This window comes from Ursus maritimus, unplaced genomic scaffold (genome assembly GCF_017311325.1).
Source record: "Ursus maritimus isolate PB19 unplaced genomic scaffold, ASM1731132v1 scaffold_3, whole genome shotgun sequence".
NCBI classification, from domain to species: Eukaryota; Metazoa; Chordata; class Mammalia; order Carnivora; family Ursidae; genus Ursus; species Ursus maritimus.
The window spans coordinates 5,407,603-5,423,527 of NW_024425563.1; the positions used below are offsets into that span (position 1 = coordinate 5,407,603).

The 15,925-nt window shown below is 44.8% G+C and overlaps 1 protein-coding gene across 1 annotated transcript in view; it reads right to left on the reverse strand.

The window, feature by feature from the left end:
• The window catches only part of GALNTL5 (polypeptide N-acetylgalactosaminyltransferase like 5), a 56,073-nt gene that overhangs the window by 20,591 nt on the left and 19,557 nt on the right, over nucleotides 1-15,925 (reverse strand). Inside the window, exons 5-6 of the mRNA XM_008688598.2 lie at nucleotides 11,787-11,953; nucleotides 8,854-8,976 (exon numbers count right to left, since the gene is read on the reverse strand). Coding sequence (XP_008686820.1) covers nucleotides 8,854-8,976; nucleotides 11,787-11,953 — 290 coding nt within the window. The remainder of the gene's footprint in view (nucleotides 1-8,853; nucleotides 8,977-11,786; nucleotides 11,954-15,925) is intronic.

A 15,925-nucleotide genomic window follows, 5' to 3' on the forward strand; every position in this document is an offset into this window, starting at 1 on the left:
CCCACTAACATCCTTAGGAAAGAAAGAGTATGTCCCCCACATCTTAACTAAAGTGCAATTATTCTTATGTGCAATTCACATGGTATTTTAAATCATTAAAAGCGATAGAAACTTGATGCCTCAGCTCACTCACTGGTTTCTTATCTACCCATCCAAAATGGCATCTTCAGGCTCATGTCTATTCTACTGGTTTCCTGAATAAGCAGGACTCTTTGGAAGAGCCACTTTATTTTGTTCCTTTCAATCCACAGGGAGGACTGGTCCTTTCCCTGCCCTTAGTTACAAACCAGAGCAGGTCCAAGACTTCCCGGGTGACTCTTTCGTTAACTGAAAGTCTCATAGTTACTTGAAGTTGGAAACACTGTCTCAGTTCAGCAATGAGGATTTCCAGTCCCATGTTAGAACCCAAACTTCCCCGACTGCCTGCAGAACGGCTCATTGTCCCTTCCCCGCCCCGGACTAGGGGGACACATGAAAAGGTGCTCAACATCACTCATCATCAGGGAAATGCAAATCAAAACCACAATAAGATATTACTTCACACCTGTCAGAATGTGTATTATTAAGAGGACAAGAAGAAGTGTTGGCGAGGATGTGGAGAAAAGGGAATCCTTGTGTACTGCTTGTGAGGATGTAAATTGGTGCAGCCGCTATAGAAAATTGTATGGAGTTATCTCAAAACATTGTAAAATAGAAATACCATATAATCCAGCAACTGCACTTCTGGGTGTACGTCAGAAGGAAATGAAATCACCACCTTGAAGAGTTCTCTGTCCTCCCACGTTCACTGCACCATTATTTACAATAGCCAAGACATAGAAACAACCCTGAGTATCCATCCACGGATGAAGGGATAAAGAAGCTGTAGTATGTACACAATGGGACATTATTATCACATCAGCTCTAAAAAAGAAGGAAATCCTGCCATTTGTGACATGGATGGACCTTGAGGGCATTATCCTAGGTGAAGTCAGTCTGAGAAAGACAAATACTGTATGATCTCACTTATATGTGGAATCTAAAAAAGACCCTGAACTCTTCAATTCAGAGAACAGATTGGTGGTTGCCAGAGGGAGGGGGTGGGTGAGACGGGGGAAGGTGGCCAACAGGTACGAATTTCCTGTTATAAGATAAATAAGTCCTGGGGTGTAATGTACAACGTGGTGACGATAACTAACAATACTGTATGGTATATTTGAAAATTGCTAAGACTGAATCTTAAAAGTTCTCACATCACAAGAAGAAAAAGCTTAACTACGTGAGGTAGTGGAAGTTAACTAGATTTACTGTGGCGATCATTCCACAATATATACGTGTATCACACATCATTATGTTGTACACCTGACATGAATACAATGTTATATGTCAACTGTGGTTCAATTAAAAAAACACATCTTTTTAAAATTATAACTAGTGAGGTTGAACTTTTTTCAGGTGATCAGTCATTTCTAAATGAAATGTTTATATCCTTTGCCCATTCAGGTGTTGGAGCCCTGGGTTTGTTTTTGTTTTTTTTTTTTTTCTTTTTTTAATGGCTTTGTAGACACATTTAACATACTGAGAATATTAATTTTTTTTCCTATGGAAGTTGTACTAATTCCCCTAGTCTACTGTTATTTAATTTTATCATTTTTTGTTCACAATAGGTTTACTATTTTGGTAGTCAGTGCTGTCCTTTCCCTCAGGTTTAAGCTTTGAAATTTCTTCTTTATTCATTGAACAGGTGAGTATTGATCTAGGTTTTCTTTTTGTAATTTTTAAATTCTTATAATAATTTAATGATTTTTTTAAAACTAAAACTAATGATAAAGCTGGAATTTATTTGGATTATGGTATGAGATGAAGATAAAATTCTTTCCCAAGTAACTTATCGTCTCCCAAATAACGGAACAACCACCACAACAGCAATAACAAAAAGCCCTTCTTCTCACACTGACTTGTGTCTTATTTACCGTAGGCAGGGTAGGTACCCTTAGCATTTAAAGATTCTAGTATTTCACCTTTTGACAACTGTAATGACCCAGAAAGACCACAAGTGTAGTATCTTTAAGTTGCAAAAGAATTTAAAATTATTCTATGTGCAATATCAAGCTTTTCCTAATTCTAATTTAAACTGTGAAGCCTATGGGCACAAGCTACCTGGCACCTCCTGGCACACGAACTGTACTGTTTTTACACTCATCCTGAAGCATTTTACGGGGGTTACTTACACACTGTGACGAGAACAATGCCGCATGGAATTCCTCTCGGCAAATTCCTACACTCACAAGGAGATTCCGTGGGAATCTCAAGTTTATTGCCAGGAAAGGGAGCATTTGTTCTGCATCTGTTGGCCTCGGTTATAGGAAGGATGATGCTCTTTCCTGTTCAAGGAGATAGCCTCTTGGACATTCATCTGAATCCCATAGAATCCCAGACTGCCATCTTCCCAGATTAAGCCAAACTCTCCCTGGGGCCTAGAGTGAGTGAGGGGCGTGAGGTCAAACTCACCTGATGAGGACCCTTCCCAGCCTTCCTCCCAGAGAGCGTGTGTGGGATGTACCAAGGACCCCTGGGCGCTCACTCCGCCTTCCCCGCAGAGACTTGCTCTGCAGCCTGCAATCAGGGGCACTTTCTCTCTGGGGGTGGGGCAAATGCCTTTGTGGCCTCGCGCAGGCTCTGCCTCCTTCCTTGCCTTTTCTTTTCTGCCTGTCTTTAGTTTCTACATTTTTTTTCCATTTAAACATAGCTCATTACATTTAGTTTAAGTAACATTAAAATATTCTTGATTTGGTTTCCGAAGCAATCATTTTTAAGGTGTTAAAATGTTTTCTTTTTTTTACTTGTGGGGGGGCAGAGGAACAGGGAGGGACAGAGGGAGGGACAGATGATGCAGGCTCCAGGCTTGCGCAGAGCCCGTTCCAGGGCTCAACCTCCCGACCCTGAGATTATGACCTGAGCTGATATCAAGAGTCTGACGCTGAACGGACTGAGCCACCCAGGCGCCCCTAAAATATTTTCATTTTTATTAACCTACGCATTATGCTACTGCTGTACTTTTTTTTTTAATGTTTAAGAATGTGGTGTGCAGGGGCGCCTGGGTAGCGCAGTCGTTAAAGCGTCTGCCTTCGGCTCAGGGCGTGATCCCGGCGTTCCGGGATCGAGTCCCACATCAGGCTCTTCCGCTAGGAGCCTGCTTCTTCCTCTCCCACTCCCCCTGCTGTGTTCCCTCTCTCGCTGGCTGTCTCTCTGTCGAATAAATAAATAAAATCTTTAAAAAAAAAAAAAAAAAAAAGAATGTGGTGTGCAAAATATATTTTGGGGGAATTTTCAGAGAATCTCTGAATTTGTGCATAAGTGAAATTGATCAACTTTGGTAAAATATCTAAGCGTGCCCACTTAATTCACACTATAAATCTGTTAAACACAGCCATTTGGCTTTTGTACAAAACAATTCAAGTGACTATACTATTTGGGGTGCCTGGGTGGCTCAGTTGGTTAAGTGTCTGCCTTCAGTTCATGTCATGATCCCAGGGTCCTGGGATAGAGCCCGGTGTTGGGCTCTCTGCTCAACGGGGAGTCTGCTTCTCCCTCTCCCTCTGCCCCTCTTCCTGCTGGTTCTCTCTTTCTCTCTCTCTAATAAATGAAAATTAAAACAAAATCTTTAAGTGACTGTGCTATTTGAATTTCTCAGTTTTGCTTGTTTGTTACATTGCCATAGCCTAGTAGTGTGATGAAGAGTCTACTGAGTGGAAATCCAATGTTGTGGGTCTGAGACCTGAGTTCTGGGACCTGGAACTAATCTCTGATCTTGAGTTCCAAAATCTCCAAAAGCCTTTCCACCATTAATATTCTACATTTTTACTATTCTTGCCCTGTATTTCTTCTAGTTTTACCTTATGTATCTTGTGATCACTCTGAACCATATAAATTCAGTATCTGTACTTTATTTGTAGTAATCACTGTACACTAAGCATTCTGTTCCACACTTCCTGCTAAAGCAGTAATGTCCCAAATGCCTCATTTAATCATTGCAACAGCCATGTCAGAGGCCCTCGTTCACACATCACGGGTTAGGAAGCCAAGGCTCAGAGAAGGGACGTGCCCACAATACTGCAGCTGGCAATGGGCACATGCCGAACTCGAAACCCAGGCTCTGGCTTGAAATCCAGTGTTCTTTGTATGGTCCTATGTTGTCTCCCTTTGCTGTCTGTGGCCGACAGTCGGCCACCGCCCTCTGTATGGCTGTCTTTGGGGAGTTCTGCTCTAGGGTCCCTACCAAAAAGCCATGCGGCCCCTCTGTGTTCGCCTGCAAAACTTCCTAGTCAGCCTGAGTGGCTGCAAGTCCAGAGGCAACAGAACCGCCAGGAAATCAGATAATGACCACACTCCAATTCCACGTCAACACCTACAGAGAGAGGTCGCCTTACCACAAACTCAGTGGCTTAAAGCAACCTAAATGCACGATCTTACAGTTCTGCAGGTCAGATGTCCAACACAGGTCTTCCTGGGCTAAAATCAAGGTGTCGGTGGGGCTAAGTTCCTTTCTGGGGGCTCTAGGGGAGTATCTGTCTTTTCCAGCGTCTAGAAGCTGCCTGCATTCCCTGGTCTCTTGGTCCACCTTCAAGGCCAACCACAGCAGATGGGGCTGTCACACACATCTCTCTGACCTTCTGCCCACCCCCTGGAAGGTCTCCCAGTCGTAAGGGCTCATGCAGAGTGAGCACACCCAGATAGCCCAGGCTAATCTCCCATCTCAAGGCCCTTAATTTTACTATTTCCTTTTTTTTTTTTTTTTTTTTGCTTTAAAGATTTTATTTATTTATTTGACAGAGAGAGAGAGAGAGAGAGAGAACAAGCACAAGCACGGGGAGTGGCAGAGGGAGAGGGAGAAGCAGGCTTCCCACCGAGCAGGGAACCTGATGTAGAGCTCGATCCCAGGACCCTGGGATCACAACCTGAGCCAAAGGTAGATGCTTAACCGACTGAGCCACTCAGGTGCCCCAATTTTAATATTTTCATATTTTTTATGTCATACTTTTATTTCACAACTTTAAGTTGTGAGAAACATGTATATAAAAAAAGAGATAAAAGGTAAACGTAGAGCTCAATGACGTATCAGAAAGTAAACACAAATATAACTACCACTTAATCAAAACTTAGAATATGGTTATCATCCTAGGATTTTGTGTTCCCCAATTCCTACCACCTCCCATTCTACACTCTGATTTAACCAAAGGTTTATGGCAATAACTTCCTTGTTGATGTTTTTTTGTTTTTTTAGTTTTTCATCTAATTTTGCATCCATAAAAATATTGTAGCTTAGTCTTGCTGATTTTCCAACTTCATTCTTTGGCATCTAGCTTCTTTTGCTCCCTCAAAATGATATGTATTCATCCGTGCAGCTGGGTATAGTGTAGGCCATTCATTGTTATTAAAGTAGTCTACTGTTTGATTATCACTAGTCTGCCATCACCTAGTAAATCAGGACAGACTCATACTCCATAACCAAGCAATTCCACTTCTAGACATATGTTCTATGGAAATGCTGCACATGTCTGCCAAGAGACAGGGACTCAAGGATTTGTACGTTTGGTAAGAGCCCTAAACAGAAATAACCTAAATGTGATTTAGCAATAGAATGGAAGAATAATTCAACATAATCAAATAGCAGAATACTTCAAGGCCTTTAATTTTAGTCACATGTGCCATATAAGGCACATTAGCAGGTTCTGGGGTTTAGGAAACCCCCTGGGGGAGGGCATTATTCTGTCTACCGTACTAGACAACGAAAGTCTCTCACTCTGTGTGAACGTCAAGCAACAGTGTGTGCTCTCAACGCCATGCTGGATTTTAACCTTCTGCTTGTAGGACATCAGTTGAAATCAACACCTCATCTCTGCCATCTTGGCTGCTTGCTGACCGTCCAAACCAATTCAGTGAAAGATCCTCTCTTGTGTTCTCACCCCCGAGGCTGCCCTGTATTTCCCCCAAAACCTTTTCTTCCTCTGTGGACCAGCCTCTTACCCTTTCCAAAGGTCCCTCATGTAAAGTAAGTTTCTCTACACTAATTTCTTCCACAAAATCCTTACAGCCTTCTTGCCTTATGTAAACCCTGACCCCCCTAGAAGATGCTGCTTGCCCCCATCAATGGTACTGATAGGAAGCTCCTCCTTCTCCTCCCAGACGGCAAAAATCCTTGGGAGCAGGGCAACACTGGCATTCCCTACTTACCTGTGGCTGCCTCCAAACCATACCGACTCTGCTCCCATGCGGGGCCGGGGTGGGGGGATCTCCATCCCGTTAGACTCACACCACCTGATGATGGCTTGCTCCTTCTCATTTGCAAAATGCCCGCCTTCGGATTCTCCCAATGGAGTGTTCTTCCCAATCTGGGTCATTTCCCTTCATTGGGGCACAACACAGAGTTCACAGCGCTCTGTCTTAGCTCCTGTGGTTCATGGGCAACTTCCGTCATCCTGTGGGCAGCACCGCCAACCCAGACAAATGGTAAGTAGCAACAAATATCAGGAAGAAAAATCACTCAGAGTAAGGATGATGGAGAGAGACAGGGGTTTGCTATTTCACACAGGCCTCTCGGATAAAGTAGCATCTGAACAGAGAACTGAGCCAAGTGATGCGGAGGTCATGAAGCCACACAAAGAAAATTCCGGGGGGGGGGGAGGGCATCATGTGCCAAGGCTCTGAGACAGGAGGATGCCTGGTGTGTCTGAGGGGCAGCAAGAAGGTCCGCGCAGCCAGGGTAGAGTGAGGGGAGACGAGTAAGTGACAAAGTCTGAGTGACAGCGGGGGACACATCTGCAGGCCTCCACTGCAGACAGAGCCGCTTCCTGATCACGCAAATACTAACTCCTCCAGAAGGTAACGGTGCTACACAGGCACCGTTAACACCATGGGAAAACCCATCTCCATGTTCAGCGGGTAGAATTATGTAAAGCATATCTCAATAGAGTTGATACAAATGAAGAAAAAAAGAATAAATGTGCATGCATAGCACATAGTAGGTGCTAGATAAATCCTTGATTGGAAGACTGAACATGTGATAAATTAGCGAGAGCTCACGAGCTGCCGCCCACGCCGCAGGACCCTACCGCTTGGAAGCTGGGAGCACGCCTGCGTCACAAGGTGGGGGCTGCCGGCAAACACCAACAGATGGGTACGTGGCAAGCACTGAGGAAACGGCAAGGAGAAACGATGGACGGATCTAGAATCACATTTGCAGACTGTAACATAACTCTAGATACTGATGGAGCGAGCCACATTAGAGGATGAGACACAGAATATTTGAAAAACAAAATAAGACATATATGGAACCTACAACCAAAAAGATAAAACGTATTCTTTTTAAAAACACATAGAATTTTTGAAAAATTGACCCAGCTTTAAGACACAAAGGAAGTCTCAACAGAACAACAGGCCACAAATTCCAACCACAATAGGAATTAAGCTAGTAATCAACAACTACTTATGTCTGAAAACTTTAAAATTCACTCCTTAAAAAACACCTGGATTAGGGGCGCCTGGGTGGCTCAATCGCTAAGCGTCTGCCTTCAGCTCAGGGCGTGATCCCGGCGTTGTGGGATCGAGCCCCACATCGGGCTCCTCTGCTATGAGCCTACTTCTTCCTCTCCCACTCCCCCTGCTTGTGTTCCCTCTCTCGCTGGCTGTCTCTCTCTCTGTCAAATAAATAAATAAAATCTTAAAAAAAAAACAAAACACCTGGATTAAAGAGGAAACCACTTTGGACATAGATGCAGTGTGTGTGTGTGTGTGTGTGTGTGTGTGTGTGTGTGTATTTGTGGAGGGAGACAGGATGGCAAGGGAGAGAGAATGTGTGTGTAGAGTGGGTACTGTAAGATATTAGCATCTAGTGAATCTAGGGGAAGGTTTATGTAAGTGTTCTGTGGGTGTGAAAATTTTCGAAATAAAAAATGAATACGACTTTCTCCTTAAAAAACAAAACAAAGACACTAAAAGTCCTAACCCCCAGTACCTGAGAAGGTGACTGTATTTGGAAATAGGGTTGTTGCAGATGGAATTCATTAGGATGAGGTCCTGCTGGGGCAGGTGGACCCTTATCTAAGGAGACTTGGACACAGACGGACACGAGGAGGAGGCCATGAGACCAGAGAGACAGGGATGGGAGTGACGCCGCTCCTCTCAGCTCAGACTCCCTTCAAGGGAACCTGCTGTGTGAACTGGTCTGACAGCTTCCCAGGCTTTGGAATCTGCTGCAGTATTCCCACCAAGCCCCCCACCTCCCCGGCCTCCTAGGGGACTCACAACCAATAGACTAATCACACTGTGTGTGTGTTGGGGGTGCAAAGCCTGAGCTGGACTTCTCTCTTGGGCGATCTGTGCTCTGGAGCTCCCCATTGGCCCACCTGACCTTTGGAGACCGCCCCCCCCCCAGGTGTCAGGCCAGAAGTTCCTGGTCCACACGCTCCCACTGTCTGTCATTCACGGAGCTGTTCCTGACACACTCTTTCATTTGTCTTCTTAGCCTCTGCTCCCCATCCTAGCTTCAGGGTTTCCCGTGGCCCCCCACTGTCCCCATAAAGTCTTGTTCTCCTGGCTGCATGTATAGTTCTATCTCAGTCTGTATCTGGGGGAACCATCCTGTACAGGGGCTGACATTCTGCAAAAAAATACCTTCCATTTGAAATAAGGAATCGACATTTTGAAGCAGAATGCGTACTTTCAGAGTCAAGACTCATCTGGCTGAAAGGCATTTCCACTCTTCTGTTTCTGCCAGTGGAGACTTGGAGGGGCCCCACGAGGACAATCTCTGCACGGGCAGGAAGGGCTGCGGGACACAGATACCGGGTCAAGTCCCAAACGAAAGGCTCATACCTGAAGCACGAGAGGCCCCAATCAGCCTTGATCGGATCAGTCCCTCTCTCTTTTTGTTTCTTATTAATTTAATCTTTCCCCGAAAAATTTCCAGGCGATGGTCTAGTTTCTCTTTCAAATCATCTGGAAAAAAAAACAAAAAACAAAACCCAAAACTTGACAATGTATAAACTAGACCTACAGAAAATAAAACAATTTATCACAATTTTGACTGATTCCTAAAAACCATGTTCTTCCACAGAAGTTCTAACTTTAAAAACTTCACCCTACGTGAGGAAGAGAAACATGATTTAGCACTCAGATCAACTGCAAATATTCTTCTATGTTTCTAGTGAAATACCTCTATTTTGATAAATCACTGTTGAAATTTTAATCGAAAAAGCCTGAGTTGTGGCACTCAGGAGCAATCTGACTTTCTTGCTGACAGCTGTGCTGCTGACTCCGCAGCAACTTGGGCAAGGTGTCCGACCTCGGAGTCCCAGCTCCGGCCCCCGTGAGGAGGACGACCCACCAATGCCTTGCAAGACGTTGGAGAGAGGGACGACACGCCACGCAGCCCCGGGCCTGGTACTCAATGGCCCCTCAGTATTTGGAGGGTGACATGATGATGGTCAAGGAGGCTGGGCTCAGGCTCCCCAGGGGTCTTAGGAATCAGCACCAAGAGGCTGAGGATCCATGGAAGCAGAGGCAGGCCGCACGACGGCACTTGCAGGGGTGGGGGGCGGGCTCACAGCCCAGAAGTCTACAAACACTGTCCCACACGCAGGACACCGAGGAACTCTGTGAGCCACACCTCAGGGGAAATAAGACACCTCTGGCAGCAGTGACTGCTGATGTCACGAGGAGGGCTTGGGTTCTTCGGGAGATGGTTGTGTTGCTGGCTTGTGCTCGAGAGGCCCCAACACTGTGAGAGGACGGATGGCGGCAGGTCAGCTCTGGACATGCCTCTTGCATAACTCAGTGGGCCCCCGGCCACTGCCGCCCAGGCCGAGGGAGTCCAGCGGCAGTGTCTACTGATATCAGCTGGGAAAGACAAGCTGAAGTTCGCGTCGTTCTCCTACAGCCCTGTGAGCCCCATCAGCCTATAGAACACCCCGTTTCCTGTGTGTGTTTGAGCTGCATGTGTCAAACGGTGGCCTCCTTGGCGGAGCAGGTGAAATCACAAACTAGGTCAACATGGATGGAAGAGGAGGGTCCGGCATCAGTGAGAACTGAAGAGAACCTATGGGCAGTCACCGGTGCGCCTCTGAACTCATGGCGTGGTTCTGAAAGGCTTGGGGAGGTCTCCCATGGCCATCCTGGACCTGTATGTCCATAGCAGGACCCTTGTCCTTCTAGATGAGCAGTTAGAATCCCACAGTCTAGCAGAAGATCCCCCTCTACCCCGTCCCCTGCCCAGCATGCGGCCAGATGTGCTGCCAGTACTACTGATAAGATTAGGAATCTGACCATCTCTACACATCCCCTCCTGTGCACAATAGTAGAAACAAACAGTAGCTCCCGGAGAAATAATGTCATAAACAGTAGTGCCTGGCCAATGTGTGAAATTCCTAAATGTAGCTGACATTAGCCTGAGCTATTTTCCACCCTCCATTTGACACACCTAGAGTCACTTCCCTACAGATGAATCTCCTGGGATGTCCTCTTTTCTACCCCTGCCTGTTCACCTTCCGTCTCTCCCCTTTTTCTTTCCCAGCCCCCAGTGGGTCAGACTCACAGTGGATTAGGTTAACTTTTAGACAGGAAACTTATCCAATACTGATATATTGCTTCCATGGGAACTGGACCCCACAGGGACCTGCAGACTCCAAGCAGCTTTTCCTTAATCTGGGTCCTCCTGGCGTGCCTCAGGTTTATAAATTGGTTGTAAAACAGACAACTCATTTCAAACGCCAAGTGCATGTCATCAGATTTTGTGCTAGTATCACAACTCTTTAAATCCAGGGAGCAGGGGGGAACACGCACTTGACCGCAGTTGGTGTGATCAGAATTCTTTCATAAGGGGCACCTGGGTGGTGCAATAAGTTGAGCTTTTTTTTTTTTTTTTCAAGATTTTATTTATTTATTTGACAGACAGCGAGAGAGGGGGAGTGGGAGAGGGAGAAGCAGGCTTCCCGCTGAGCAGGGAGCCCGACGTGGGGCTGGATCCTAGGACTCTGGGATCATTACCTGGGCCGAAGGCAGACGCTTAATGACTGAGCCACCCAGGCGCCCCAGGTAGGTTGAGCTTCTGACTCTTGGTTTCGGCTCAGGCGTGATCTTAGTGTAGCGTCATGGGATCAGGCCCTATGTTGGGCTCTGCACTCGCTGCGGAGTCTGCTTGGGTTTTTCTCTTCCTCTCCCTCGCCTCTCCCTCCCCGCTGCTCTCTCAAAGAAATCTTTTTAAAATTTTTTTTTAAAAAGAGTTCTTTCATGAGGAGGACTTGGGTCGCGTCACTCCCCTGCATTCCATCTCTCCAGAGAAAATTCCAACAGTGCCCTTCACAAGCCTGGTGGCCTTCTTATAGCTCTGGTTTTATGTCCACCCCTCCCCCAACGCTGAACTCATACATACACTACATAAAGTACAGAACTATTCCCAACTCACCATGTTACCTCTGGCCTCTGGGCCTTTAGTGCTATTGCCTCCGCCTAAAACACTTTCCCTCCTCTCCATCTGGATAACTCAGACCTCAGTTTAGATGTCGCTTCCTCCTGAACGTCATCTGTGATCTCTGAAGACCAGGTTCGTGCCCCCACCTTTAGTCACCTCGTGGAAGCGCTAAGCACCCGTGAGCCCAACACCACAGGACAGGGACCAGCGCTTACATCCCCACCGGTGTCCCAACAGTGCCTGCCTCGGCAACCACCAAATGTAAAACATGTAGCAAGTTCCGCCGGAGATCACACGGCCTTCGGAGCAGATGACACAGGTGGATGGTGCTCTGTCTTACCAAAGTCGCTCATGTCATCCACCAAAATAATTTCTTCGAGGATGTGGTGTGGAGTGAGGTTTATGACACTGGACATGGTCCGAAACAAGGCATTAAACTCCTCATTGTGGAAGCAAATAACCACACTGGCAGTAGGTAGGTCGGCTGGATAATGTTTCTGAAGACACCTGCAGGCATAAATAAAAGGAAAAGAAATGATTTGGGGTCTCGCTGAAGTACCTTTCTTTATTTGCATCTTTCCTTTTTATTCCCTTAATTGACCGTTATGATAATAAGGTGACAGTACAGTTGAAAATACCAAAATTACAATACAAAAACTTCTTTAACTTCTTGTGCTATTCTAATATTTTCTGAATTACTGCCTCCTTCTTAATGTCAGCAATAATCGCTCTTCCCTGGAAACCCTGTTTGGGCCATCTTAATTCTATGTTGAACATAGTATAAACATGAATTGTACCTATATTCTGGTTTCTATTATAAAAGCGTATTAATACACTTACACACTTTGAAAGGTTCAAATTAACTGCATTGTACTATCTTCAAAGAAAATCTTGTGCTTTAGTTTGTTGTGGCAAAGAAATGCAGTGGATATGGTGTAATTGGATTTCTTCCAGGTTTCTGACAAAAATGTGTTATTATTTTTGTGCACACAAGAGAAAAAACAGGAGCTGAATTCTAGTAATATTAGTTGTTAGCTATTAATTATTGTTTGAACTGCTACATTATTTGGTTGTATTTTGAAATATTCTGGTTGTAAATGACAGACGCACTGGAGCTAGCTGAAGCATAAGAAAGGGAAATATATTGGAAGGGGACCCAAATGTCCCACAGGACCTAGTGACAGGCATGCCGCTGGAGCCTTCAAGAATGACTGGGGCTAGAGGCTTGAAAGTCGCCTGGACGCTCGGTCCATTTCTGTTCTTGTCTTTACATCTGGGAATAATAGTAACTATAACAACATCAGCCTAGCTCCTAGGTTGGGAGGGTTCAATGAATTAAAATGTCAGATCTTCAGAACAGGGCCTGGCAGACAGTAAGTATCACATCAGGCTCATTATACAATTCTTATCCTCTGTCTGCAACCTGGCTCGTTTCCATTCTTTACTTCACAGAGCGGGAAATGTGGCCAAGGTCAGCATATCTTGGTCCAGCACCCAAGGAATAACTGGTAAGACTTCCTCTTTCTCAAAAAGTCACAGGTAAGGATTCATTGGCCCAGCCTGACTCAGGTGCCCATCCCTAGGCTAATGGACTGTGGACAGCGAGTGGGGTCAAAATCGAAAGTCACTATTCCCACTGCAACTTGAGGGAAGAGAAGTAGGGCAGGAAATGCCAGTAGAGGAGGAGCTGGGTAGGGGCAGGCCTACAGGTATCCCACACAGACCCTGAATATATTCATGGGCAGGTGTCACCACAGAAGAGGGACTTGCCTAGTGAACGTTTTTACCCAAGACTGGATGAAGATGTACCTACCAGGTAGAAGCTGCCATCATGTTCTAGGGAGTGGGACCCGGGAGAGGGCTGAGTGGCCGGCAAGAGGGGGAGGCATGTCCTGCACACGGCTTCACAGAGACAGGCAGGAGAATGACCCACAGGCTTAAATTCTGGGAAGATTATGGAGTTCTCAAAGAGGATTAGATGAGAATAGAAGGGTAACGCAGGAATGAGGGACGTGACGGTCCGGGGTGAACTCGTGCTACTTAGGTCACATCTCCAGCATTATATTCAACCCTGGGCAAATCATTTTAAGAGAACTGCAGATAAATGGAGTCCCTTCGGAGGAATGACACAATGATAGTGAAGGGGCCTGAGACTATGTCACATCAGGACTCTAGGCCCCTAGGTGTATGAGTTTCTCCAAAACTAATTGATAAATATTGCTGTGGTCTTTTCTGACCTAAACTTTTCTCACCTAAATAAGCAGTTTTTCAGGGTAAAAGAAGTTTGGACAAGGCCCGGGTTTGGTGGTCCTTGGTTAGCTGCTCTAGTCTTTGCTGATCATACAGATCAGGAAGAGTAGAGTATAAAGCAGGACTACTGTGGGTTGGATTGTGTCTCCCCCTAATTGGTGTGTTGAAGTCTGAACCCCCAGTACCTCAGGATGTGGCCTTATTTGGAAATGGGATTGTTGCAGAAGCGACGAGGGAGATGTCATTAAGGTGGCCTAGTCCAGTAAGACTGGTGTCATCGTGAAAAGGGAAAATTAGAGCACAGAGACAGACACAGAGTGTACTGAGTAGGGGGGGGGGGGTTATTGGCTTACATACCTTGTGCACTAAGACAGGAGAAAAAGCCCCCTTTTGCATTTGTAAAAATATTTTCCAGGTTTTCTGTGATTAACATTTAAAAGAAATCTGCACACTTATGAATTACAAAAGGCTAAATAGTCGTTTTACAGTGCAGCTAAACAGCTTCTGTTTTCGTCAAGCGATTGAAAAGTAATTTCACCCCCAGTCACTTCACCAGTAATGGGACAAATGGACACCAGGTGCCTCCTGACGCGATGCTCTGAGGATGACACAAAATCACTTCTATGGCATTCCTGCCAAAAAGCATGATCTGGATTTGATTGCAAGGAAACATCGAACTCAAACTGAGGAACATTCTAGAAAATAACTGGTTAGATCTCTTAAAAAGTGTTATAGTCATGAAAGATAAAGACTTAGGAATGGTTTCAGATGGAAGAAAGCCAAGGGCTTGGGAACACCACATGCAGTCTGGGGTCTTGGGTTGGGTCCTCCAGAAAAAGGACGCCAGTGGGGCAACTGTAAACATTTGAATCATGCCTGTAGATTAGCTAATGGTATTGTATTAATGTTAATTCCCTGGTTTTGTTCATTGTTCTGGTTCTGAGGGTATGGAAGATGTTAACATTTGGGGAATCTAAGAAAAGGCTATACAGGAATTCTTTGAGATATTTTGGCAACCATTTTGTAAGTCTGAAATTATTTCAAAATTGGTAAGTTGAAAGATAAAAAATTAAATCAGACGACCAAGCAACATAAAAATGTACTCTTCAAAGATCTGTATCAAATATTTCCATTGCTACTGAAAATAATCGTGTGAACCTTAAGGCACAGCTGAAATGGAAATCCCATTTAATGGAATTTGTATGAGAGATTAGTATGAGAATGGTTGAAAATTTGCTTGGACTCCAAAAGTAGAAGTTATTCCTAGTAGTTAAAATTTATTTTAAACACAAGTATACCTTGTACCTAATTGAATTTCCTATTAAATAAGTTAATATTCTGAATACGAAAACTTTCAAGTTCACTTCTCTCTTTGGACAGTCTCTCTCTGAAGTTTCTGTTTTTCTTAACTATCACATAATGGGGAAAGAAAGCAAAGACAGCTACACTATTTTAGGAGATGAGATTTAGGGAGGAAAGTTGATGATGTGGCAAGAAATTCATAGCTTACAGGCATTCGAAAATATTGGCTTTCCTTTGTGGTAGTTCACTATACGGTTAAGAAAAAAGTTGTCCCCTGGGGTGCCTGTGTGGTGCTGTCGGTGAAGCTTTTGACTCTTCATTTTGGCTCAGGTCATGATTTCAGGGTCATGAGACAGAGCCCCATTATCGGGCTCCATGCTCAGCGGGGAGTCTGCTTAGGATTCTCTCTCCCGCTCCATCTGCCCCTCCCTCCCCTCTATAATAAATAAATACATCTTTTAAAAAAAATTGTCCTCTAAATTAAATTCATATCATGTTATATGGTTTGAATAAATTTAAATTCTTTTTCTTTTATCATGATCCAGACAGTGTCATCACGTGTAAACCCTACGTCTGTCGGGTGTGCCACATCTTAAGTGATATTTAGCTACCTAGATGCTTTATTGATTCATATATTTGTGGATTGAAATGTTCGTGTTACACACAGTTTGCAACAACACACAGTAGGCCCCACTTTCTCCTGTTTCCTGGAGCCTGGATTTTGTTTCTGTGTTACTGGAAGATGCCTGTATTCTTTAAGTACTTCTCATTTAATTAAGAGAGAACATCAAAAATCTTGAGCTGGAAACCATCAGAACCATTAAGGCACACATGCTACAACATGAATGAATCTTGGGGACATTATGCTACATGGAATAAGGTAGGCAACTATTGCATGATTCCATTTTTACGAGGTACCTAGAGTAG